General features: G+C 47.7%; 1 protein-coding gene across 5 annotated transcripts in view; it reads left to right on the top strand.

The window, feature by feature from the left end:
* GSE1 (Gse1 coiled-coil protein) overlaps positions 1-27310 on the top strand; it is a 428843-nt gene that overhangs the window by 209715 nt on the left and 191818 nt on the right. Inside the window, exon 1 of one of the 5 annotated variants that reach the window (XM_061594427.1) lies at positions 4357-4808. The exons of the other annotated variants lie outside the window; for them this stretch is intronic. Within the exon in view, the coding sequence (XP_061450411.1) occupies positions 4766-4808 (43 nt within the window). The 5' untranslated portion in view covers positions 4357-4765. Of the gene's footprint in view, positions 1-4356; positions 4809-27310 lie in introns of those variants that run through there. 5 annotated transcript variants of the gene reach the window in all.

The raw sequence follows: 27310 nt of genomic DNA, 5'->3' as shown, positions 1-27310 counted from the left end.
CTGCTCCATTGTCTCCTGGGGGTGGTGGTGGGGGGAAGGAGCCCACGATAGCAGCAGCTGCCTGGCTGGGCGTGAATCCCAGGAATTTGGCCATGTGGAGGAGAGCGGCTGACTCTCCCCGACCTCTGACCCAGCGGGATGATACAAGCCATCTTCTGTTTCTCCTCAGACAGATTTCTGGGGTCAGTGCAAGAGCTCTCCCTGTCTTGCTGTCCCTGATAAAGCATCTCGGAGTCCTCGCCACACGATAGATCTGTCAGACTCTTGGCACAAACACGAGAGGGACGAGGACGGAAGGAGGTGAGAAAAGAGAAAGAGAGAGAGAGAGAGAGAGAGCGCCATGGGGACACAACATTTCTGTCAGAAAATGTGCTGGGTGGGGAATACAGATTCTAACAGCACCTTAACCTCTTCCCCGCTTCCTCCCTTTGCTTGCTGAGAAACTCCCAAGTTGGGCCTGTTTACATGAAACAACCATCCTAGTTTCTCTCTTTTTGCAGCCCAGGCTTCATGAATTCTGGGAACTGTGAGTTTGGGCATAGCCTGAAAATAGTAGAGGCTAGTTTGTTAGGGCAAATGGGGCACTGCCCCACCACCAACCTCAGCCAGCCTCCACCTGCCGACCTCCCTACTTACAACCAGTCAGGGGGTGGCCCTGGATGTCAGCATCCTCTACTTTAGTCTCAGTGTTGCCTTTGTGGAACTAAGTGAGGAAGATGAAGAGGATGGGGACAAGACCAGAATTAGTTAGCTCTGTCTGTGATTGGCTCTGGCTCCACTTGTCATTGGCTGTGGCTCTGCCTACTGTTGGCCTGTCAGCCTTCTGCCCTACCAATCCCATTAGGCACCGGCCACCGCTGTCCTGCTGGTGTCAGTTTTGCTTTGGAAAGGCGATGGAGGTGGGAACTGAAATCATTACAATGCACTGACCTATCCCAGCACCAGAAATGGGAGCTGTGAATCACTTAGTGCTTAGGGATGCCCACGAGTGAAGAAGGTAGTGATGTTTTTATGCGTTCACTGCAGCAATTGGATGAGTTTCTCCAGACCAAAAGGGCACAGGAGGTAGGGGTGAGGAAGGGGGTTCAGTGGCATGGGGAAAGTCTTCTGTCATAAGCCACTGCATACTTAATAGTAGCCTGCATGTGGAACAATTAGATTTTGCTTGGGCAAGGGCGTGGTTTGTCTTTGGACTTCCATTCCATGCTTGGTCGTGGAGCCTTGTGTTGTGATTGTGACCATCATATCTGACTTTGGGAAAAGCCAGCCTCTTCTCAGAGAGAGAGAGAGAGAGTGAGAGAGTGTGTGTGTGTGAGAGAGAGTGTGTGTGAGAGAGTGTGTGTGTGTGTGTGTGAGAGAGAGAGAGAGTGTGTGTGTGTGAGAGAGAGAGAGAGTGTGTGTGTGTGTGAGAGAGAGAGAGTGTGTGAGAGAGTGTGTGAGAGTGTGTGAGAGAGAGTGTGTGAGAGAGAGTGAGAGTGTGTGAGAGAGTGTGTGAGAGAGTGAGAGTGAGAGAGAGAGAGTGTGTGTGTTCTTGCTTATAATGGTGTGAATGCCATTGCTGTGAAAGAATGCATCCCTAGCCCACCTGTTCAAATCAGTTGGATATGATGGACCTTCATTTACACGTGTCTCACTGGCTGCTGCAAAATAAGGGTATGAGCTCAAAAAAAAAAGAGAGAGAGAAAATGGAGGGTGAAAATGGATGATCCCTTGCCAGAGATGGTTTTGAAAAAAACAGTTTCCTCTTTAACATTTCCAGGAAAAGGGGATTACTTCCCATTAACAATTTGTTGCATTAGCCCAGCTGTTCTTACAGTCATTGTGTGTGTGAGAGAGTGCCTTTTGTATTTTTCCCTCTCCCTCTGATTTGCTTGCTCCTTTTTTCTGTTGCAGCTTCAGTAATTAGTACTGTGTGACAGTGCCCTGAGGCCAAGCTATGAGCTGCATCTTCAAAGGGTTGTATGGTTTAAGAAATAACAGGTAATGTCATCTGCCCAAAGAATTTACACCATGAGCAGAGGAAAAAGTGGGAGGATAAGTGGAGCATATGTCTCTGAGGAAGGTCACCTAGGAGGAATCAGAACCAGTATCTCGGGTTGTCTGCCTGTCTGAACTAATCTGGAGTTAGTTTCCTTTCTTCATGATCTTGGTATTGTCACCTCACTTGTTACTCCCAATCTTCCTTTTCCTTTTTTGATGGGTGGGCCTTCTTGTCCAACATAGCTATCCAACAGAAAAGAGTCAGGGGCCTCACCTCATGCTTATCTAAGAAGAGCCCTGCTGGATCAGGCCAGTGGTCCATCTAATCTAGTGTCCTGTTTGCACAATGGCCAATCAGAGAATATAGCCTTCAAGGCAAGTAGTCACGGATAGCCCTGTCCTCCATGAATTCACTTGAATCAGAGATTCACTTGAATTTCTGCATGCTAGGAATGATTTTGAATGTGAAGTTTTGCAGGAAAGCGTACATTTTTCAATATTGAAATTACCTTTCTTTTGCATACTTTTGTCTCCAAGCCCGTGATCTGCAACCGAACCTGGAGGGGGTTAATTTGTGAATTCCATATTCTGAAACTGTACTGCTGCAGTCTTTGTTTGTTATATTGTGCAATGTACTGAACACGGAAATGACTCTTATCTGGGATTTGACCTGTAGTCTTAACACTGGAGACAAATAATAAAGCTTTTCAGATAGTTGAAGATGGTCTGAAAAGAGGGCCGGCTGCTTGCAATGTGTATACTCATGGTAAATAGTTCTATTTTCCAGGCTTTTGTATTGTTTTAAATAATCTCCAAAGCCTGCTTGACCAGATGCAGTAGTGGGACCAAATAAATGCTTGAGCCCTGTGGAAAGTAACGTGTTGCTGAAATCATTGTCAACTCTCCTGGTAGCTGTTGTCTTACAGATCTAGCCAGTGCTTTTTTTTTTTTGTAAGAAATGAGGTGCCAGTACTCATCCCTTGATAAAAGTGTTGTGAGTCCCAGCACAAAACGGTTGTTTCTTCCACCTCTGTACCAGTAAGTTCCTTCCATCTCAGAAAAAAAAAAAGCACTTGAACTTGCCCGGTCAAAGATGAGGGAAGAGAGCAGAGCCTAGTGGAAAGGTTTGTGTAGGAAGTATAGGCAGGATTAAGTGGCAGTAGACCCTTCAGCACACTTAAAGCTATAATGGTCCAGGAAATCTGTGTTGGAAGTGTATTTGTGAATGAAGAGTTGCATTCCTAAGCATGGCGGTTTTGAGGGCTCAAGCCCTTGAGATGCTGTTGGACTCTAACTCCCATCATCTCTGAACGTTGCCCATGCTGGCTGGGCTGGTAGTGTGGCATTGTGATTAGAGTCTCGGACAGGGACCTGGGAGACCAGGGTTCAAATCCCCAGTCGGCCATGAGGCTCGCTGGTTGCCTTTCAGCCAGCCACTGCCTCTCAGCCTAACCTCCCTCACAGGGTTGTTGGGTGGATAAAAATGGGGAGGGGAAGAATTGTGGATGCTAACGAGCTCCTTGGAGGAGGAAAGGTGGGATATAAATATAGTAAATGTGGTTGTAGTCCAAAACTAAAAGCCACATTTAGCTATTGACACTGAAGTGGATAAAATGTAAGGACTATTCAGTAGTATTTTTGGTTCAGAGAAGTGATCCTTGTGGCGGGTGGCGGATATGTAGTCACGCGTTTGACTTTTATTGATTTGTTTCTAATTTGCCCCCTGCATGTGGTTACGCGCATAAACCAGTGAGTTCAGCAGCATTTATCCGCATGAAATTTTTATGTGTGGGAGGGCATCCTTTAATTTGGCATCTTTGCAGTATGGGATATTGCGGGAATTTCAACTGAGATGAAGGTTAGGGCAGGAGGGGGGGTCCGGTCTCTTCCCTGGTTCTCTTTATTTTCTACCTGCAGCCCTCCTGACTCCTGCAAAGACCCTGCAAGGATCTTGTCCCACCTCCGTGTAACTGTCCTCCTCCTTCCCACTCCCACTGGTTTTATACAAAAGAGGAAGCTCCCCTTGCCTGGGCCTGGAATGAAGAAGCGGGTGGGCGGGGGAGGGAGGGGGGAGAAGGAGGAAGGGAGGGGAAATAGAACCCGGAGCGCGTCTGCTATTGAGAAATGAAAAAGCTCCTCCAATTAGACGCTTTGGTGCTGCAAACTTGAGGCGAGGCACTTGAACTGTCACTGTGGAGCCTTAATTAGCAGCTGCGGGTGAAGGGTCATCCGCAACTCAGCAGTCTTGACAAGGCTGCTATCAAGTGCAAGGCGGAGGAGGAGGAGGGAGAGGAGGGGAAGGAGGCAGGCAAGCAAACAAGCAAAGGTGTGGGGGGGGGAGAGAAGGGGGGGACAGCAAAAGCTCCCTCAGCTCGGGACAAGCCCTGAAACACAGCAAGAGGCTGGGGGAAGAGAGACGGAGAGAGGCGCAGCCAGCGCTCAGAGCCACTCACATGGTTGCTGCCTCTCTCTCTGAGCTGGCTGCCTGCCTGCAGTGAAGATCCCAGAGCAGCTGTGTGCCCGCACCCTGAGCTCTTCCTCCTCTCCCCCCTTTACCCCTGCCCCACGGCTGCTTCCTCATCTTCCCGAGCTGTCTGGGAGGAGGTTTGGCTTGAGATCAGAGGGCGGCCAAGGCAACCTCCAGAGGCCATCTTCTGTGTTCCAGAGGGCAAAGGCGAAAGGGTCTGCAGCAGGGTCACTCGCCATGCCACGGATTTCTTCTTCTGCTGCTGCTGCTGCTGTTGTGTAGGGTCTCGCTTTTTCCCTCCCCGCTTCCAGGGCCACCATGCTGGAGATGAGGACCTGGTCCACCTTGCTTCAGAGTCTGAGTGAGTGAAAGTTTATCTCCCCCCCCCCACGTGCAACTGTTTCTCTGGGAAGCCCAGTTCCTGTTTTGTCTAGCTTGGTGTCCAGCTTTGGCAAGAGGCCAGGAGAAGGGAGGGCTCATTCAGGGATTCATGGCAGGGGGGGCTGTTATCAAAGGGAGAGTCTCCCCTACTTGCACGTGCCATCTTCTCAGCTGCCTGGGGACTACCAGGATGGAGGTGGTGGAAACAACATCCTTCTCCTACTTTTCCTTAACTTGTTGAAGATGTTGGAGATTATTTAGCTCCTGTTCTTGGCAGGAGATTTTATTTGGGGGGGGGGCTATTTGTGTAGACACTGTAGGCTTTGAGGCCCCTGCTTTTCTCCTCTTACTCTCTCTGCCCCCTTCCCAGCCCCACTGTTTCTGGGTTCTTTATGGACGATGATGGTATGGCCAAATCCTGCAACACATCTGTTAATGGTCTTGATCTCTCTTCCTCCATCCACCCACCTGGCTACTTGATCATCATACTTGGGGTCCAGTAGGAGCTTTCTTCTTGCCAGGCATCCTGAAGGTTGTGTTTGCTTTCGGGAGTCACTTGCCTGGCTCTTTGTTTTTGTCCTGCAGAACCCTTTTTTGTGGCACAGCTGCTGCATGCCCATGTGTACCATGACATGGCTTCTCCAGCCTATGGAACCAGTGGAGAGGAAAAACACTGGGGACTTTGCAGACCCTTCCAAATCGTCCAAATTGGTGGCATTGAGAGAGACGTTGTGCATAGCAGGCCCTTGTGGAGCGGGGAGAGATGCCAGGAAATAGTTGGGACTGAGGGCTTTCAGATCATGTGAGATGACAAAGGGCTTGTTTTGCAGGAGAGGATTTTAATAAGGGGGAGGGAAGTCTCTAGAGAACACCTCTCTTCATTGCAAGCTAATTAAACTCAACCTGCCCAGCAGTTTCCTGAAAGCAGGGAAATGACCCATGTTGGCTGTGACTTCCTGACCTGGTGGGGCATCACCTTTGACCCCTGGCCCCTGACCCTTTTGGGAAAAAAAGAAAGGTTTTAAATGCAAAGTTATTTGATAGCAGTCTTTCCTCTTGTACCTTTAACCCCCACCTTGTGCGTGATGTGAAGCATGAAAGAGACGGTTTGGATTGCTTGCAGAGCATTGCAGGGAGGAGGGTGTCTGGGGAATTGAGGTGATTTAATGGAGTTTTTGTGGGAAATGACATACGAGGGGACATTTTCAAAAGTAGCAAGAGAGACGATACCTCTTAGTCTTTCAACGTTCTGAGAGCAAGAACAAACTTTCAAGTTACACAGAAATTTGTATTTTATGTTGGTCAGTTGATAAACCTACAGTCTCTAGACCTAGGAGAGACATATATTTGTGTGTGTTGTGTGCAGGCCTAATGTATGTATGTTAATTTGGTGTGTTGCTGTATGATCCTGTCCACACCTACTTTTCTCCTCCCCACACCCATCAGCTTTCCACACTGCCTTACAGTACTGTGTGATGCTGGTGATGATGGAGATTGGGAAGGCGAGCCTTCTGTGGAGGTCATGGAAATGTGCTGATTACAGGCCTCGCGAGTTGCAAAAAGAGTATACCCCAAATCCAAAATCCATCAGATTGCAGATTAGACGGTTCAAAACTTTTTCTGCAGGTTTGCTGTGATGGCGAGGAATTCCTTCCTCTTGTGTGCACATGAACATGGCTCTATCAGAAGCACTGGAAGCCAGAAAGCTGAGCACCATAGAAGACCACCCGGGCAAAAGCACTTGGGTGGAAGTCCTGAGCTACAACTCAGTAGAAGAGCAAGCCAGAGCGGAGCAGCAACAAGACAAACGCATGCCTTAATGGGGCTCATCATGGCTACATCCATGGTAATGGGTCTATGTATGGATTTGAAAGTTGGAGAGTGAAAAAAGCAGATAAGAGAAAAATCAACTCATTTGACATGTGGCGTTGGAGTAGAGCTTTGTGCATACCATGGACTGCGAAAAATACAAATAATTGGGTGTTAGAACAAATTAAACCAGAACTGTCACTAGAAGCTAAAATGATGAAACTGAGGTTATACTTTGGACATGAGAAGACATGATTCACTAGAAAAGATAATAATGCTGGGGGAAATGGAAGGGGGTAGAAAAAGAGGAAGGCCAAACAAGAGATGGATTGATTCCATAAAGGAAGCCACAGACCTGAACTTACAAGATCTGAACAAGGTGGTTCATGACAGATGCTCTTGGAGATCACTAATTCATAGGGTCGCCATAAGTCGTGATCGACTTGAAGGCAGATAACAACAACAAATGGGTCAACAGGTGTCAGACCAAGGAAGGCTCGTAACTCCGTGGTAGAGCATCTGCTTGCATTCAGAAGGTCCCAGGTTCAAACCCCAGCCTTAAACCCTGGAGAGATGCTGCCAGCCAGCGTCAACAATACTGAGCTAGATGGGCTAGTGGCCTAACTCAGTATAAGGCTGCTTCTTGTGTTCCTAAGATGCCACTTTGCGTTGAAATGGTAAAGTTCACACCAGTGCAGGTTAGGCAGTGGTGCCATTCACTTCTGTTTGTGAAAACTTTGTTATCAAGTGCTGGCTTAACCCAGTTGGTTTTTAAATATGCTGTTTTCCATTTGGGGCATCACATCTATATATCTCCCTCTTTCCCCCCCCCCCAAATTATGGCATCCCTTCTTTTTGATTCTTCACTTTTATCCCAGCCCTCCACATCTCCGATAACATGCTAGGCTCTGTAGAAAACTCACGGATGCCAAGGCCCTTGCCCCGATCCAGGTCAGAGAAAAGGCCTAGCATGAGGATAAGGATCAGTGCATGACATTGGGTCGGAGTTGGCATGGATTTCAACTACTCCTTTTTCTCCCGGATTCACATTCAGCTGTAGGATCTCCCCTTCTCTCTGGGCCCTGATGGATGTCCCGTCCCCCCCCCGAGCTCACATTTTGAGATAGAGCTCAGTTGCACTCAGCCTTGCAGCTTTATTTCCAATTTTCAGACCCGGAACATCTGAAGTAGTATTAAAAAGGTGTGTATCTTTTAGACCTGATAACCAGCCCCCCTCCTCCAGATCCCCTGGATTTAAGGGGTGGGGTGAGGCAGAGCAGAGAGACTAGGCTCCCAGATCAGTGTGTGTGGCTTCCTAGTAACCCTGAGTCCTGACACATCTAATTATCCTTCTGGTGTCTTTACTCTCATTGCTCTTCATCAGTTTATGGTCAATGGTTTACCCTTAATGTGGACAATGGGGTAATGGTTTGCTGTGAGTGGAGGGGTGGTTCCCGCTTCACCCCTCTCCTAGCATAAGTGGGAGCAACAAATTGCAATCCCTGGCTTAGTGTTATGTCTGGACTGGGGACCATGGTTTCGTTTGCTGCAAACAAATCCTGATGGGAAGCCAAGGTTTGTTCTGGGCTCACCAGTCGTGGTTGGTTTGAGCAAAACAAATCACAGTCATCAGTTTGGATAAGCCAGGGACTGTGGCTTGTTGTTTCCACTTGCACTAGGGGAGGAGCAAGCCAGGAGCCATCTCCATGTTCATGGTAAACCTTGAACTATGGTTTACAGTGAGATGTGAACTGGGCCTATAGAGTCTTGCCATAGCTGAGAGCATCTGCTTTCCATGCAGAAGGTGCCAGGTTCAACCCCTGACATCTCCAGGTTGTGCTGGGTGAGACTCCTGTCTGAATCCCTGGAGAGCTGCTATCTGTCAGGGTAGACAGTACTGAGCTAGTGGGCCTGACTCGGTCTAAGGCAGCTTCCTATATTACTATTTTTTTATGGGAAGGGACATGCTCAGTAGTAGCGCATCTGCTTTGCATGCAGACAGTCCCAGGTAGGTGAGGGAGAAATCCCTACATGAAACTCTTGAGAGCTGCTGCCAGTCAGTGCACGCAATACTGAGCTAGATGGATCAGTGATCTGACTCGCTACTTCTGTTTGTAGCATGTCAGGCAACATTGTAAGGGTGCTTGTGGTGGTCACCCTTGAAAGGGAGGAGGAAAGGAAGGGCTTTAATTGGGTGCCTGGACAGCCTTCTGTCTCAGGGCAAAGTTGGGTAGTGGCAGCAGGGACAACCTGTGCAGATGAACAGCTTGTCCCATTGGAGGGCAGCTCTGCATCGATTTGCTGTCATAAAAGACAAGGACAGAGAGCAGCATTTGCAGATCAGAAAGGGAGACCTTCCCAGAGCAAAGCGGTTATTATTGCAGCCTGGCACTCTGGAGGAACAAAGCAGGTGGATGGGTGGGGGGTTGCTTGTTAGAGCTGCCGCAGGCTAATAGACAGAGGGCAAGCTGCGCCCTCTCGTATGGAGAAGGCCAAAAGGTGCCGGCTAAGCTCTTTTGGCATCGGAGTTCCCTCCCCCTGGGGAGGATTAGTGGGGAGGGGTTATGCAGATGGACAGCTGGGCAAGCTGTTCCCAACATGGGCAACTGGAATCAGCTCGTAATTGGAGCTTGCGGCTTGGAGGTGGTGGTGGGGAGCCTGTAGGTGTGCGCGCACAGGTCAGCATCCAGGTACAGCGTCTCATTTGGAGAGGACCATCCATTGCTTGGATGGCTGGTTCTAGGCTCTCTTCCCCCCCCAAAAAAAAAGGGGGACTTGATTGTGAACGCACTTCTCCATTACATGGCAATGTGCAAGGTTAATTTTGGATTGGGCCTCATCAAGCCTTAAGACCACCACACACACCCACACACACACACACCCACACACACACCCACACAACACACACAACACACCTCTCCAGGATCCATCTCCACTGGCCGGTGCTCTCTGCTAGCACTGCAAAGGCAGAGCCCTGTGGATTTATGCCTGCCCTTTTGAGATGACCAAGTGTTCTATGAGGACTACAGCCAAGGATCTAACAGATACATTAAAATGAGCATGTGGGTCCTCTCCCCTGCCCCATGGCGTTTTGGCCTGTGCTCCTGTGGGGAGCAATAAAAACAAGGGACCACACGTGCGCACACAAACACACACGTGCACAGTGGCAAGAATTCAAACTGTTGCTCAGAAAATAAGGATGCATTGTGTGGTATGAAATAATTTCAACATGTTTTGACTAGCTGTCTTCTTTAGGGTGCAGAAAACCCTTCCCCAGTCTCCTTCCACTGCCTGATAAGCTTCCATTTGCTTAGAGTGTATTGTCCCCTAGGCCTTGTGAGTGTTGTTTCCCCCTCCCCCACTCTCCCAGCTCCTAATTTTCTCAGTTCCATGCATTTTACACCCTCTTTGTCCTCTGACTCCATCCATCAGGTTCCTGCTGCTCAGCTTGTTGCTTTACTTAATTACTGTGTTTCTAGAATGCCTTTCAAGCCCTCCTTCTGAGGTAGCTTATGTAACATGAAATAGTTAAAAACCACCCAAACAAGGATCCTAAATCCTATCGAGATTAAGGCAGCAACAGCAGGCAGACCCACAAAGGCAGCACATTGAAGCCAAAGAACAGAACAGAAACAAAAACAGCAGCAGCTTTACTAACAGAAGAAGTGGCATTTTTGGACATGTGCCTTGACTTTCCTGCTGCGGAAAATAGCAAGGGAGCAGAATGCCCTCCAAATCACTGGGTGGAAGCAATGTCCTATTCCTGGAGCCACCACCCTAAAAGCTCTGCTCCTTGTTGAAGCTAAGCTGATGCCGGCAATGACTGGTATTTAGAGCCAAGGGTTGATTACAACATCTCAAACCCAGGTGGTGGAGAGGGGATTGTATAAAGGAGCAGAGTCCCTGAGATTCTTCCCCTTTGCTCTCGTCCTCAGCTTCCTGCCAAAAGTGAACAGTACCTCTTGCGTGAGGGTTTTTTGTTTCTTTGTTTTTGCTACCCATACTATTCCCCCCCCACTTCGCTCACAGAAGTTACACTATATAGGATCATTCTATTGCAGCCAGTTTCCCACAGAGCAGTTAGGCAGTGAGTATTCTGTGACACCAGAGGAAGTCAGCCAATGGCTGGGTGAAGCAGAAAAAGCCAGCCAGAAGACAGGCAGGTAACTGACAACTGTATTGTTGTTGTTGTTGTTATATGCCTTCAAGTTGATCACGACTTATGGTGACCCTATGAATCAGGACCTCCAACAGCATCTGTCGTGAACCCCCTCTGCTCAGATCTGTGGCTTCCTTTAGGGAATCAATCCATCTCTTGTTTGGCCTTCCTCTTTTTCTACTCCCTTCTGTTTTTCCCAGCATTCTTGTCTTTTCTAGTGAATCATGTCTTCTCATTATGTGTCCAAAGTATGATAACCTTAGTTTCACCATTTTAGCTTCTATTGATAGTTCTGGTTTAATTTGTTCTAACACCCAATTATTTGTCTTTTTTGCAGTCCATGGTATGCGCAAAGCTCTCCTCCAACACCACATTTCAAATGAGTTGATTTTTCTCTTATCCACTTTTTTCACTATCCAACTTTCACATCCATACATAGAGATCGGGAATACCATGGTCTGAATGATCCTGACTTTGGTGCTCAGTGATACATCTTTGCATTTTAACAAAATTGCATTTGACAACTGTATAGGAAACTGTATGTATTTATGTGGTAATGGAGTTTGTCCTGCTGGATGCAGTTGGGCGTGTGTTGTCTGCCCCTAGGGAGTTTCTTCTCAGTCTTGCTGCTGGAGCCTGGGTTGCAGGGAGGGAGAAAGAATTGTGCCGTTTTCATGCTTACCTGGGATGACTCTTGTCCTGGCTTTGCAAGTGAGAGAAGAGGCATCAGGAGGGCTGCGTTCCCTCTGGTGCTCAGGTGGGACTTGCAGCCCTGTTGTGATTCAGCTGCTTCTGCACAGCAAGGGTAGCATCTAGAGGGCACCACTGGCTGCCTTTTGTTTCTGTTCCTTGCATAAGAGAGACCCTTCTTCAGAGCCTGTCTTTGCAAGAAAAAGCTGGCCAGGCTTAGCTTCCTAATATGCCTGCCTCCGTCTTTCAGAGTGATTTCAACCTATTTCACACCTTCTAACCGTCCCTTCCCAAAACTGTTGCTGAAATACCCCCTTTATTCTGCCACTCTCCTTCCCTCCTGCACCCAGCAGGGAAGTCTGTTTCCTGTTGATTGACTGCTCTGGTGGAGATTGGTGTATGTCGTAAAATGGGTTTATTTTGCCAAAGTTACAAGAGGTCTCCGAAGTGCAACCTTTGTGAAGTTTTCAAAGGCTATGTATATGCAACCTTTACAATGGAGGTGGGGAACCTGGTGCCCCACAGATGTTGTCGGACTACACTTCTCATCATCCCTGGAGTGGCTGCGAGATGGAATCCCGCGATAGCCTGGGGCTGGGGCCCACAGGTTCACCATCCCTGCTATAAGATAAACAAACCTGTGGTTGTATCCTCTTTAAGTCCTGCCAGGAGTATCACTAAGGAAGATGTCTTAGCAGCAGTTAGTCAGACCCCATCAAGCTCAGCACTGTACACTCTGACTGGCAGCAGCTTTGTAGACCAGGGGTCTCTTCTTGCCCTACTTGGAGATGCTGGTGGGGATTGAACCTGGGACCTTCCATGTGCAAAGCATGTGCTCTACCACTGGGCTATGACCCTTGATAGCGACCCTATTTATTTTTATTTTATTACGTTTATATCCCACCTTTCTTTCATCAAGAAACCCAAAGCGTCCTACATGTGATTCACAAGTGGTCTCCCATCCACAGGTTGACCAGAGCCAGACTTGTTTAGGTTCAGCAAGGTGGTGTGTGAGAGTGCTGGACCATTGAGCGTCGGGGAATAGTACGGTACACAGACCCAGGCACCATGGGTTATGCCAACCCTTTTATAAGCTTTTAAGAGATATGTCTACAGTTTATTTTCCTTCCCACTCTGAGAGGGAGAGCAATGTTGCAGATGTGGTAATGAGCTTGAAATGGAGAATCCTGACTCACTGACTGATGTCCCTGGGCAAGTTTGTTTCTGTCCAACCTTCTCCTGTCTCACAGGGGAAGGTGTTTTTGGGAAGGGGTTGGGATGCAGGTAGAAATAAATAAGTCAGTGTCTTTGGTTTTACCACTAGTCATGCTTCCTCTGGAGTGCCAGGGTCTGTCTTAGTCCAACACCCAAAGTCTGGTTAGAGTTCTCCTGGACATGAAATAGTAGGCCGATCTAACTCACTTGCAAGGTCTGTTGGTGGTCGTATTTGGATCAAGAGAATGAATGGGAGTTTGGTTGAGTTCCAGCTGGTTTGAGGTTTTAAGGGAATTTGGGGGTGCGTGCGTGTGTATTTTGTCCTGCGATGCGGGGTTTCTCACTTGCTTGAGTCGTCTGCAGTTACTGTTTCAGAAGCACCTCTTGCAGTCCACCTTCTCTTTGGGTTATGTGGGTTGACTGGGGAGGGAGGGAGGAGGACTAGAGAGAGTCACTAGTTGTGTCTTGGGCAGAGGGCTGGACCAGCTCCAGGAATTATATATGTTGGCCTGGATGGGCAGGAAAGGTATGAGAGCTTCACCATGCCGACCTGCTGATCTCTTTCTTTCCACCCGCGCTCCTTGTTTTGTGCTGTAGCACACAATTCCTGTTAAATCAATATTGAGTTGGCACCTGCTATTACAGGACATGGGACCCAGCTGCCTTCATGCTGTGAGTTCCTTTTTTTCTTTCTCTCTACTTTTTGATTTTTCCAACACGCACGCACGCACGCATGCACACACACACATGGGGCGTGGGGTGGAAACCAATCACACTCCTCTGTGCAAAAAAAGGAAGACTAAAAGGCTCTTCCACAGCAGTCTCAGAATTGGGCCTGGCTCTCCTTTAAGTGCCCTAATATTGTCCTGGCCACCGAGGGTCAGAGGCCACCTCCCATGTGGGCCTTGTCCACCTCGATGGTTATGGAGGTGCTTGGCATGTTTATGAGTCCCTGAATGACCTGCAGAGCTGGCGTCTCCCTGCTTGGAGAAAGGCAAGGGGCAAAGGCCATAGCCGCTGTGTCCATGCTAGGCCTGGCCGGGACTGTGAACTGGTCACCTGGCTTAACTGGAGGGAAGAAGAGGATGTCTGGCCTGGGATGGAGTGGCAATCATTTAGAGAGTAGACTGGAGGCTGCCGGCCCTTTTAGCTGCTGCGCGTGTGTGCGCATGCGTACACAACCAGATGTGGAGAGGGAAGCATCACTGTTGTATTTCCGAATACAGTGAAACACTTTCTTTAGGTTGTTCTGACATATGTGTTCCCTTAACAGAGGTTGCATCCATGCCATGCGTTTAAAGCACATTCAGAGCACATAGCTTCATCCCCGCCCTTTCCACCAAGAATCCTGGGAACTGTAGTTTACCCCACATAAAGCTACAATTCCCATAACCCTTAACAAACTACACTTCCCAGGATTCTTTGGGGGTAAGGCTTCTGTGTTAAAGGTATAGTGTGGATCAGCCCAGAGACTGAAAGCCAGTTAGATACAGGCATCAGTCTAGTTGCTGAGAGAACTGAGATCTCAATCTAAGCTGCACCAGCAAGCACACCCTCTGGCACATCAAGTCTCTTCTGTCAGCTGCTAACACACACACACACATGCACGTGCCTTCCCCTCCACCCCTTCTGTTGCCTCTCTGATGTGCCTCTCTGGGAGCACAGCTGGCCCACGCAGGAGTTGCGCCAACCTTGCCTGCTCTTTCTTCTTAACAAGGCACGGGGCTGTTATGCAGCACTGGAGGAAAGCAGCAAAGAGCCAGGGCAGGGCTTTCAACAAGGACTGGAAACCCTTGCTTCTTCCCAGAGTGCTTTACAGGGGCTGATGGCTGGAAGGACTTTCTGTGTCCTCTTTCAGAGCGCCTTTGAGTCCAGAGAAGGGACTACAGTTCAGTGGAATAGCACATGTTTTGCAAGCAGGGGGTCCCGGGCTCAGTCTCTGGCATCTCCAGTTTAAAAAGGATCCCTCTGCAGGCGGTGAGGGAGACCGAGAACCTGGAAGACTGCTGCCGGTCACAGTAGGTAACACCCTGTCAGACAAACAACTAATGTGAACTGGTGTAATCAGCTTGCAATGTGTACAGATCAATCGAATTCCAAACCATTCCACAGCAAAGGTAACAACAACTTCTGTTCAAGGAACATCGGAGTTCTTTGACTCATGTAAATGTATGAAAGTGAACCATATTTGCTTATTTTTCTCTATTTGCTATTTTTTCCTGCTACTGAGAGGAAGAGTTTAAAAAAACAACCCTACCCAGGTCGCCAGTGCTCCAACTACAGGGATGGGGGTCCTGTGGGGGCCCTCCAGATGCTGTTGGACACCAGATCCCATCAGCCCCAGCCAGACTGGCCAGTGGTCAGGGATGAAGGGAGTTGTAGTCCAACAACATCTGGAAGGCTCCAGGTTCCCCAGCCCTGATCTACCGCTTGGCTGTTTCTGGTTTATGTCCTCATGCATTTCAAACCTATATATACAAACATAAGAATGTGAAGCAGTGGCAGCCAACATGGTGACCCCCAGATCTTGTGGACTACAACTCCCATCAACTCCAACTAGCATGGCCAATGGTCAGGGATGAAGGGAGGTGTATAAAGGATAGGCCTGTCCTTTAGGCAGCAAGGATAGGGGCATGTGCAAACCAAGGGGGGATGGAACAGAAAAGGATGGGGGCCAAGTTATACCAAGATTGGGCAGCAGGCGCTGGAATGATGCTAGGGGCAGACCACGTCAATTTAGAGGAACAGCGGATAGATGCGTAATACCCATCCCATGTTCCAGGTCTGCCCAAAACCAGAAGTTAACTGGGGGACGCAGGATTCCTACCGACCTTCGACTGCTGCTGTGTAATGCCAGGTCTGTGACACAAAAAACATCTGTCATCCATGATATGATACTGGATGAGTGCGCAGACCTGGTGTGTATCACGGAGACCTGGCTGCACGAGGCCTCAGCTCCCATCCTTGAGGCCATGTGTCCACCAGGTTTCCATTATGCGCAGCAACCGAGGGTAGGAAGGCGGGGAGGGGGAGTGGCAGTCATCTATCGGGAGTCTCTGATTTTCACCAGGCCTCCGCTTCCAGGGACCAAGGTTGTTGATTGCATGTACTGGAGGTTGGGCCCGAAGGGCAGTTTGGGGATCTTGCTCGTGTACCGCCCGCCCCGCTGCACGGCAGATTCCCTGTCCGAGGTGCTCGAGGTGGTCTCGGATGTACGAGCGTTGACCCCAGAGCTTTTAGTACTGGGGGATTTCAACGTGCATGCTGAGACCACCCTCAGTGGAGCCCCTCGGGATTTCCTGGAAACCATGGCTTCCTGGGAACTGCACCTTAATAACACTGAGCCCACCCATGTAGCCGGTCATGCTCTCGACCTTGTATTTGTCCTGGGAGCGGTAGGAAGTGTTCTGAAGTTGGGGGCTATTTCTTTTACCCCCATGTCATGGTCAGATCACTATCTGGTGAATTTTGACATCTCGATGCCACACACCCTCCGCAGGGGTAAAGGACCTATTAGAATGGTCCGCCCTAGGTGCCTGATGGATCCAGAGGGATTCCTGACTGCGCTAGGGGAATTGGAACCTGCTGAAGGTCGCCCGGTCGAAACCCTGGTGATGGAGTGGCATGAGGGAATCACCAGGGCATTAGACCGGGTGGCTCCGAAACGTCCTCTCCCCCTGAATAGGACTCAGACGGCTCCGTGGTATACACCCCGGTTGCGTAGTCTGAGGCAGGAGGTGAGACGACTAGAACGCCGGTGACGGAAATCCCGTTCTGAAGATGCTCGGACACAGGTTAGAGCAGCAATAGCTGCCTACCTGGTGGCAGTGAGGGCAACAAAGAAGGATTTCTTTGCTGCCTCTATTGCATCCGCAGAGTGCTGTCCCAGGAAGCTGTTCCAAGTGGTCCAAAGCCTGGTCGGTCCAGTTGCTCAGGAACCCTTGGAACATTCTAAGGCTTCCTGTGACAAATTGGCAAAGCACTTTGCTGATAAAGTCGAGCACCTGAAGAACTCGATTCCATACGCTGTGTATGCAGTGGGAGATCCAGAGTTGACCAATTGCAGTCCGGTTCTGTGGGATCGGTTTCAGCCTCTCCCTTCTGAGGATGTGGACAAGGTGCTTTCAACGGTAAAGCCTACCACCTGTCTGAGTGATCCTTGCCCATCATGGTTCCTTATGAATTGTAAGGAGAAATTGGGCGAAGGGATCAGGGCGGTGGTAAATGCATCCTTGAAAGAGGGTGTACTGCCACCAGCCCTCAAGGAGGCAATTATAAAACCTATTCTAAAAAAGTCCTCCTTGGATCCCCAAGTCTTGAATAACTTGTCGCCCTATTTCGAATCTGCCATTTTGGGGCAAGATCATTGAGCGAGTGGTGGCTAGCCAGTTGTCAGCACACTTGGATGAAACGGATTATTTGGATCCATACCAATCGGGTTTCAGGACTGGACATAGTACTGAAACAGCCTTGGTCGCTCTGGTGGATGATATGAGGAGGGCATTAGACAGGGGGGAATCCACCTTTCTTGTCCTCCTGGATCTCTCAGCGGCTTTTGATACCGTCGACCACGGTATCTTGTTAGATCGCCTGGAAGGATTGGGAATAGGAGGCACTGTTTTACAGTGGTTCCGTTCCTTTCTCTCTGACAGGCATCAACAGGTAGCATTGGGGGATGAGGTTTCAGACCCTTGGCCCCTCACTTGTGGAGTGCCACAGGGTTCTATCCTCTCTCCCATGCTATTTAACATCTATATAAAACCGCTGGGAGCTATCATCAGGAGTTTTGGGCTGCGGTGTCACCAATATGCTGATGACACGCAGCTCTATCTCTCTTTTAAATCCTCACCGGAGTTGGCTGTGGAGACCTTGTCCAAGTGCCTGGAATCCGTGAGTGGGTGGATGGGAAGGAACAGACTGAAGCTCAATCCTGATAAGACCGAGGTGCTACTTGTGGGTGACAGGGGGAGGTTGGGTGTTGTTGACCTGAAGCTTAATGGGGTGAGTCTACCCCTGAAGGATCAGGTCCGTAGCCTCGGGGTTGTTCTTGATTCCAGGCTGTCCATGGAGGCTCAGATTTCGGCACTGAGCCGGGCAGCTTGGTATCAACTACACCTCATACGGAGGCTGCAACCCTACCTCCCTATTCACCAGCTCCCACTGGTGGTACATGCCCTGGTCACCTCTCGATTAGACTACTGCAATGCGCTCTACGTGGGTTACCCTTGAAAACGGTCCGGAAATTACAACTGGTGCAGAATGCGGCGGCTCGTTTGCTTACAAACAGCCGCCGCCGTGATCACATCACGCCAGTGTTATTTCATCTACACTGGGTTCCAGTTGTTTTCCGGGCCCAATTCAAGGTGTTGGTATTAACCTTTAAATCCCTATACGGTTTCGGTCCAGTTTACCTGAAGGAGCACCTCCAGTACCACCAATTAAGCCGCCTGACTAGATCAGCCACGCAGGGCCTTCTCTCAGTCCCACCAACGAAAACAGCTAGGTTGGTAGGGACTAGAGAGAGGGCATTTTCAGTGCCGGCCCCCACTCTCTGGAACTCCCTCCCGTTCGATCTTCGCCATGCCCCTTCCCTGGATACATTTTGCCGAGCCTTGAAAACTTGGCTCTTTGGACAGGCCTTTGGGATCTCCGGGGTGGGCTAATTTTTCTGTGATTGTTTTATAATTGTTATTGATTGCCCTACATGGTTTTATACTGCTACATTAGTGTTGACTGCATTGTATTTTATTTTGTATTATATTGTATTTTATTGCATTTTAATGTGTACGTCGCCTAGAGTGGCTTCGGCCAGATAGGCGACACAAAAATTAAATTGATTATTATTATTGTTATTAACGTCTGGAAGGCACCAAGTTGGCTATCTCTGATTAAGAACACACACACACACACACACACAGATATATATATATATATATATTCCCCTTGCCCTAGATTTTTAAGATGCTGACTATGGTGCTTGTGCAGTCTGAACATTTGGAGCCCTAGTTAAAGGCAAACAAATAGGTTTTGAAGCTAGACGGCCTCTACCAGCTGCTCATGCAGAAGTCACATCCCTTACTGCTTTGAAGAGAAGAAGCAAGCATCCCTTTCAAAAGTTGGATGGTTGTAATGTTTGCACATGGCTGAATCAAAGGCGAAATGCAGCGGTGGTGGCGAAGTCCACCTTTATCTTTCTGGCCAACTCTTGTACCATGCAGTCCTTCTCTGAACCCATTTGTGTGACCTGCTGGGTTGGCTTGCTTGCTGGAACTCAGAGGAGATCTGTGTGGATCAGATTTAAGTTGCAACAGGGTTAAGCAGAGGGTCAGAGCTAGGGAAGGGCCCCTATAGAATCTTTTGTTGGTAGCTAAGATTGAAGACTGCAGTCAGGTACAACTCCAGCATTGGGTGATGATCAGGATAGAGGCTTTTTTTGGTGCAGTTAGGGGGGCGAGATGTGGGAGGCACACCCATTACTGCAGTATCTGGGGTCCATTTTCAGTTGTACCATTAAGGTTCTATTTGTCCCCTATCACAGCATTTCCTGTCTGCCAAGGGAAGCCCCCTCAAGCATCAGACTTGTTTTCCTGCTGTGACGCCTGCTGATTTTTTGCATTGCCTGTAAGCACATAGGGTTAACCTTCCCCAGGGAGGGAAGACCTCCAGAGCCTCGCTGCAGCCCTGCAATGAATGGTGCCTTTTTAATACTCCATCCTTCAATCCTTATCTCTCCTAATTTATTGGATGTAACTGGTGGCGCTGATGGATCTGCAGCTCAGACCTTGGCTTCTAAATTTCAGCATTAATAATCTCAGCCTTCAGCCCTGCTCTCCAGATGGCTTTGATTTAGCTGCTCGCTCGGGAGGGGTGCAACCCCGTGTCCCTGGTGCCAGTGCTAATGTGGCCTGCTGACAATATATTTGGGCTTGGAATTGCATTTCCCTGATGAATTAATTGACCTCTTGGTGACTGTCACTCCCTCGGTCCTCCTCCCTTCTTAGCGGGACGGATGTTCTAATGAATGGGGTCGGGATCAGCTCATTGCCTTCCTGCCCTGCCCTCCCACCCACCCCCCTCATTCCTTTTCCCCTCTGCAAGACGTGAGAAAGAGAAATTTGTCTGGCTCTGTGTGTGTGTGTGTGTGTGAGAGAGAGAGTTGCTTAATCTTTAGTCAGCTTTGTACTGTTGCATTAGAGCACCCTGTCCTGGGAGGTGGGTAGTAGTGATGGTAATTGAGAAATCTTTTATCACATGCGGTGCATTCTCTTGGCTGTTTTTGTTCTACATACAAGAGCTCAAACACTATTGTGATGCCTGCATCCTTATCAAGGCTGTAAACACAGGAAACATATTTGTCCATCTAGCCTGGTATTATTTGCTCTGACTGGCAGCAGCTCTCCAAGGTCTCTGGCACAGAAGGGTCTGTGCTACTTGATTTTTCCTTTCAGATGGGGATTCATCCTGGAACCTTCTGCATGCAAAGCAGGTGGTTGAACTATAGGCCATTCCAGTCTCTTTCTGTAATCTGAAATTGAATGGGCGCGAGTTTGATTTTGTGTGTGTGGTGGTAGATCATGATCTGGGCAGGGATGCATTTTGATCCCTGGAGACCAAACCTTTCAGACAGTGAATGCAAGGGAAGAAACAGAATTGTTGGCAACTGCTAAGATTTGCTATCCCTTTTGTTAAGTATTCAGGTGACAAGTTCTAGGGCTATTGCAGCCTTGTGTCCAACTAAGTTTACTCAGAGTAGACCCACTGAAATGAATGGATGTGACTAACCGAGATCTACTAATTTCAATGGCTTTGGGACATTATTCAACTAAATTTACTCAAAGTAGTCCCACTGAAATGTATGGACACGACTAACTTAGATCTAGTAATTTCAGTGGGTTTACTCTAAGTAAAGGTTAGCTACCCTTAATAGTTTAAAGGACAGCAATCAAAAATCCGATATAAAATTATAGATTCTAGAGGGAATCAGGTTGGCAAAGGCTGACCTAATTAGAGGCCTGACTAAGGAAGGATAAGAGGCTAAGCTGAGCTGTCACAGCCTTGATTAAACAGAAGCTGTAGGTTTTTAAAATACTGCAAAAACCTGTTTGACCAGAACCAACAGTGCACAACATTGTGGGTAACGATAACTCCATTGCACCATCTTCTAGAAACTATAGTCCTGCATCCCAGGTAGCTCCATTGAAAGGTTTCGGTCTACAGAGCCTGGCAAACAACTCCACTAGCATTTGCTGCTAGCCTGTCTGTCAATGTATGCCGGTGGGGGCGGGGAACATGTCAATTACCTAGTTTTTAAAAAGAACCCTTTCTTATCCGATTTACACACACTTCCCTGACCTTGCTCACCTTGAAAGCAATTTCGAGTGGCTATTTCCAAGTCATTTACAATAATGGCGTTTACTGGCGTCATGAGCAAGGCCCAGATGATCCAGGACTCTGCTTATTTGGTTCAGAGGAACTATTTAAAGCCAAAGGAAATAAATGACTTGCATTCTTGTTTTTGAAGCCCTCTTTCTCCCCCTGTTTGTTGAAAGATGGTTAAAATCAGAAAAATTGATCTCCTTCCAATATTTGTTTGTTTGTTTGTTTATATCCCACCCTTCCTCCCAGCAGGAGCCCTCTAAGGCAAATAGTTCCTTGCACAAGCGTGACTGCAGCTATAATAATCACTGGATCAGCCAGAGTTGTCTGGGGAAGCAGAAGTGAGTTGCATCCAGCTGATGTGCTTCAATGGAGCGGTTGAGGTTAGCAGCCCAACTAAGAAATTACTGTTTCCCTACAAGCTCTTACTTTATCCATGAAAAGGAGACGCTCACGGCTTGTACCAGTTGATGGCTGGCCATCCATTGTAACAGGAATGATTAGCTGGGTAATTGGCATGTGGTGATAGATGGCGATGCAAGGGCAACTAAAATTAGGCTGGGCGGGTTTTTAATTTATTATTTCAACCTTTGATTCATTAGGCTTTCTTCACACAAACAAAGGAGGAGTATGTGAGCAGAGGCATCCTGACAAAGAGTGCAGTGGGCCCTATTCTGGTAACATTCACATGAACAAACTGTTAGGGAAGTGACATACACCTCTCTCTTTTAAAGAGAAGACCACACTTGGGCTACCTTCAGGTGGAGGCCTTTGCCCTGGTTTCTAACATTCCTTTTCCTCTACCTTTTGCGGCATGGAGCTGTGCCTTGATGATCCATATACCACAATTTCATGCAGGATTTTGTTCACACCACTGGGCGTGGCAGGACACAATTGCTGACATCATTGGACATACCTCCACTCTTCCCTCCCATGTGCAATTCCATTCCCCATGATTCTGTGCACAACTGTTTGTTTGTTTTTAAATAATAATAATTCCAGCAAAGGAACTCTGCCATACCAGAATGAAACAGTGGTAGTCCACCATTGCAGTATATTGATCAAAAATGGAAACTCACCCTCTTTTCAGCCTCCTTCAACTGCATCTTGATATTTATTTCCTTCTGCTTTGTACTGTTGTTAGAAACATTGAATACTACTAGAGGAGGGGGAGGAGGAGGTAGTGAGGGGATTAAAGTGCATGAGGGGTTGGGAATCAGTTGTCTGTGTGAATGTTCAAGCGGCAAATCAGAAGTGGAAGTGGGTTTGAAAATGGAGAAACAAGCATTGGTAATTGCGGGGGAAGAGGGCACAGACTCTGGTTTTCAGGCTTGCACTTCTCCAGTAAGTGTCCATGTAAACAGCAGGTGTGAAGAAAGTTTTGCAGGGCTTTACCAGTGCAATCTATGAATCACCTGAGGACCTTTTCATGCATGATGTCCTGGCCAACATAGGTTTGCCACTGAAAGTCCATTTTGCAAGGAGCCACAGCCAATTGTGGATGCCAAACAATTATGTGCCTACTGTGCTGTGCTTGGAAAGGCATGTGTGTCCCCATGTTACATTTTCAAAGATAAAAAAAAATCTAGGGTGCACACCTAAAAAAAAGAGAGAGTAATGTATAAATAGGGTCTGACATGGTCAGTGAATGAAGCCCCCTGGAATTCCTTTTTCTTCTCAAGAGGGAATACCAACTCAAGGTCCCTGTCTTTGGAATATATTCCAGGCATTTCAGCAGGTGACCACATCTGTATTTACTGCTGGCTTCTGCATCATGAACACTGCTGGCAAAATGGTGTGGCAGCAGAGCATTTATCCCTGCGTTGGAGGGCAGCTTAGCTTTCTTCTTTTGAGGTGGGGGTGGGTGGGAATCATCCTCTCCTCTGAACATAGAAGTCATTTTTGTACAAGTATGTTTAGGTGGGGGAGGGAGGAAGAAATGGTTCTTAAGCACAATTTCTTGGAAGTTAGGTCCCTAAACGAGGCAGGTTTACAAAAGGAAGAGAGAGATCTAGCTGCTCAGCGCCGTGACCTGCATCAGTGGTAAATAGAAAAATAAACTTCCACAGGCTTGTTGTTCTTGCTTGCCAACTAGAAAGAAAGCCTTGTGACAGTGACAGTGTCAGCAGTTGCCACACCTTGCAAAAAGAACAGCTCACAGTTTAATAAAGAAGGATGTTCCCTTCTGTGGGTTTTAGTATTTTTTGCCATTGTGCAAACTAGTATTTAGTAGACAGTAGCTGCCCTTTTAGTCTCAAAGGTGGGGAGATACCATATAACGATAGCCCTCCCCCTTTTGGGGAAGGGCCAGCTGGTGGGTGGCTGTAGAATATGCAAGGTTTCAGGTCTTTTGGAACTCTTGGCCAGGCAGATGCAACATTTAAGGCATGTTTAGAGCATGGGAGTAAGTGAAACAACTTGGCGTTACTGAAGGCGAGTTCCATCCAATGCTAGCTTATGAATGTGACATTTGCATTTTACAAAATATTTGGGCTTTGTGGGGAGGATGTTTAAAGGCAAGTCTAATTGGATAATCTTTCCCCCTGCCAACTTTTCCTTCTGTACAAATGTTAAAAGCACAGGATCCCTGTCTACTAGTTACATCCGGATGTGGTGTTTTAAAAGCTGTATATTAAGAGCTGAGCCATAAAGGCATTCTCTTTCCACCTGTCCCAAACCTCAACCTTCTGGGCATTTCTCTGTAATTCAGTAGGATCCGCATAGGCATCCAAATACAAGTGTTAGTGGGACCAAGGGAGGCGGTGGGTTCTGCAACATTGGAGGCCTTTGAGAGGCAGCTGGACAGCCTCCTTTCAGGTATGCTGTAATTTGGATTCCTGCACTGAGCAGGGGGTTGGACTCGATGCCCTTAGAGGCCCCTTCCAACTCTGATACTATGAGGGTTTCTTTCTCTCCCCTATTTATTTGCTGTATGGATAGAGAGCAAATGAAACCTCTGGTAAACGTCAAACTTCAGCTGAGAGTAATTCTACAGGGAGACAACCTGCTGGTTGGGATGTACACATCGGAAGGGCTGCTGTTCCATCGTGGCCCATGTGCTTTGGTGCATGCTTGAGGCCACAGGTTCAGTCCTTGGCATCTCCAGGTAGGGTTGGGAAAAATTCCTCCCTGAAACCCTGAAGAGCCGCTGCAAGTTGGTGTTAGCTGTAGATGGTGCGTAGGAGGCTCCTTTATCCTAGTCAGACCCCTTGCCCATCTAGCTCAGTATGGCAGCGGCTCTTCCAGGCTTTCAGACAGAGGTTTCTTCCTGCCCTACCTGGAGACAGGGCTGTGGAGTCGGAGTCGGAAGCAATTTTGGGTGGAGTCGGAGTCGGTAGAAATGTACCGACTCCGGCTTCCAAATAAAAACTTTTTTTTTTTTACAATAATTTTTATTCAAATTTTCATAAAACATAGAAAACAAAATCATAAAACATTCAAAGACAAAAAACAAAACAAAACAAAAATGATTAAACAAAAAAAATAAAATGTTGACTTCCCATTTGTCACATATCAAATCAGTTATAGGTCTACAATATATAACAATCCTGTCTCTTAAATCATATTATAAAATCACTTTCCTCCAGTAGTTATCTTAATTAATCATCAAATCTCATAAACATTACTTTATTCTTTCCACAAAAAGTCAGAGAGGTTTCAATTCTTTAAGAAATATATCTATCAATTTTTCTCCAAATAAACATGTCAGTTAATCCATCTCGTTAATAATTATAATAATCTTATTGTCATAACCATAGTCCAAATAAACATTTCGATTAATCCAAATAAAAACTTTCATAGGAATTTAGGAATTTTTCTTGTTCAGAAATTTTAATCAAATAAATATATTTTATGTTCTATCAATCTAGCCTGATGATTCACGTAGGGGTGATGAAATGCCTTGTGTACCATTTTACTACAGTAAATTTGTTATTACTAGTTAATATACATTTGCCATTTATGAAGGAGTCGGAATCGGACAGTAGAAAAATAGAGGAGGAGGAGTCGAAGGTTTGGTGTACCGACTCCACAGCCCTGTCTGGAGATGCCAGAGATTGAATCTGGAAACTTCTGCAAGCCAGGCAGGTGCTCTGCTACTGAGCTAGAGGTCTGCTTGGGATAAGGCATATCCCTCCTTTTCTGCACAGAGCTTGCTGTGTCCTGATGAGATTCTGTGGCAAACGGGTTGTGACTATTGAGGCTTGTTCTGTAGCCACCATCCTACCGCTTTAGTGTGGCCCTCAGTAGTTGGTGTGTCCTCCTACAAAGTCAGACCCTGTCCGCTTTGGAGATGATGGAGCCAGACACACAGCCCCTCCCGCCCCTCTCCTTCCCGCATTCTCCAGAGTCAGCTTGTGTTCTGCTGATCCTCTGCTCATCTCTGAGCCTTTAAAGATCAAGGTGGGATTAAATGACACTGAGCTGAAGGAAGCAGAGAGAGTGTAATTGCGGCCTCTCTGCCTCACACCTGAGAACATGCTGCGCTGAACGTGTTCGCTAGGGTGTGTGTGTGCGTGTGTGTGTGCGTGCTAGCAAGAGAGTACGCACGGCTGCGGGGGGGCTGTTTGTGGTGTTAGCCTATCAGTATGGTTCTTGGCAGCTTGGTATGCAGTAGACACGAGGCTAGACATTAAATAAGGGTGCAATTATTGTCTGAATAATTGACGAACAACGGGCAACGCATCGGCACTCAGTGTAATGGGCTTTGGTCCGTTGCCACAGAAGAGGCGCCGGTCTCCTTGGCTCTGCCAGCTTTTTCCGTATCTTTGGCAGGGAGGGCAAGTGAGGGTAGGGGACAGGAGCTGCTTCTTTTTGCTGGTGGTATTATTATTGTTATTGTCATTGCTGCCCCAAGTCAGGATTTAGGCCCATAAAGGGACTTAGCACTGGGGTTCTCTCAGCAGATTAGTATTACAGTAAGAGCATCAAGAACTTTAATGTACTCCACTCAAAATCCCAGATTGACTGGAAGATGCATGTGGCAGACCTGCATACCAGGGGTGAAGAACCTGTGTGCCCCCCCCCAATGTTGCTGGACTTCCCGCTCCCATCTTCCCTGACCATTGGCCATCCTGGCTGGGCAGTGGAGGCTGGCCCATTAGGGCAAGCACAGCACCGCCCGCCCATCTCTGCCCTCACCCACCCCCCACCTGCCTGCCTTCTTACTTGCCACCAGCCCAGAGGATGGCCCTGGCTGCCTGCTTCCTCCTCCTCCTCCGTCTCAGAGTTGCCCTTGTAGAACTCTGCAGGGAGGAGGATGGGGGCAAGACTAGAATGAATTGGCTCAGCCTGTCATTGGCTCTGGCTCTGCCTAATGTTGGCCTCCCTGCCTTCCGCCCCACCGGTCCCAATGGGATTGGGCACCAGCTACCACTCTAGCTGGGGCTGATGGGAGTTGTAGTCCAGCAGTACCTGGAAGGCCACAGATTCCCCATCCCGGAAGTACACCTATGAGCACTTCTGAGAAACCAGTTTGTTGTCGTGGTGAAAGAGTTGGATTTCTGCGCAGGAGGCCTGGATTGAAATCTTTTTGTTGTACTCAACTAAGTCCTACTCAGAACAGACCCATTGAAATGAATAAACCTAAGTTAGTCTTATCTATTGACTTTATTGGGTCTACTCTGAGTAGGGCTAGCACTGAATGCCACCCTTTGATGTTATTTTAGTGACCTTGGACAAGCCATTTTCTCACAAATGGGTACCCCATAGGGTTGTTGCGAGATTAATATCTAAGCTTCTTGAAGGAAGGAGCAGAGGCCACAGATGTCACTGGCTGTCCCAAGAAATGCCTGTCTGTGTATGACTGGGATTCTTTGCTAGAGGAGGAAAAAAAATATGGTAATGCGGGATCCAGTGCTAGTCTGTTATTTCTTTCTCATAACCTGTTGTTTGAGGTTCTGCTTATCTTGACACTCTTGTACATCATACCACTAAAAATAATTTTTAAAATGCATTTGGTGGTATCCATCTAAGTTTTATTCAGAGTAGACCCATTGAAATTAATGGGACTGAGTTGATCATATCTATTAATTTCAATAGGTCTACTCTGAGTAGGACTAACACGGGATAAAACCCCCCATAGTTTTAGTCTCAGAAACAAAATGCACAACCATGTTGAACAAACTCATAGAATCATATCATAGAATTGTAGAGTTGGAAGGGGCCTGTAAGGCCATCAAGTCCAACCCCCTGCTCAATGTAGAAATCCAAATCAAAGCATTCCCAACAGATTT

This window comes from Rhineura floridana, chromosome 13 (assembly GCF_030035675.1).
Source record: "Rhineura floridana isolate rRhiFlo1 chromosome 13, rRhiFlo1.hap2, whole genome shotgun sequence".
Lineage (NCBI taxonomy): Eukaryota > Metazoa > Chordata > Lepidosauria > Squamata > Rhineuridae > Rhineura > Rhineura floridana.
Note: the sequence above shows the minus strand (reverse complement) of the source record. Positions and strands in the feature narration are given on the sequence as shown.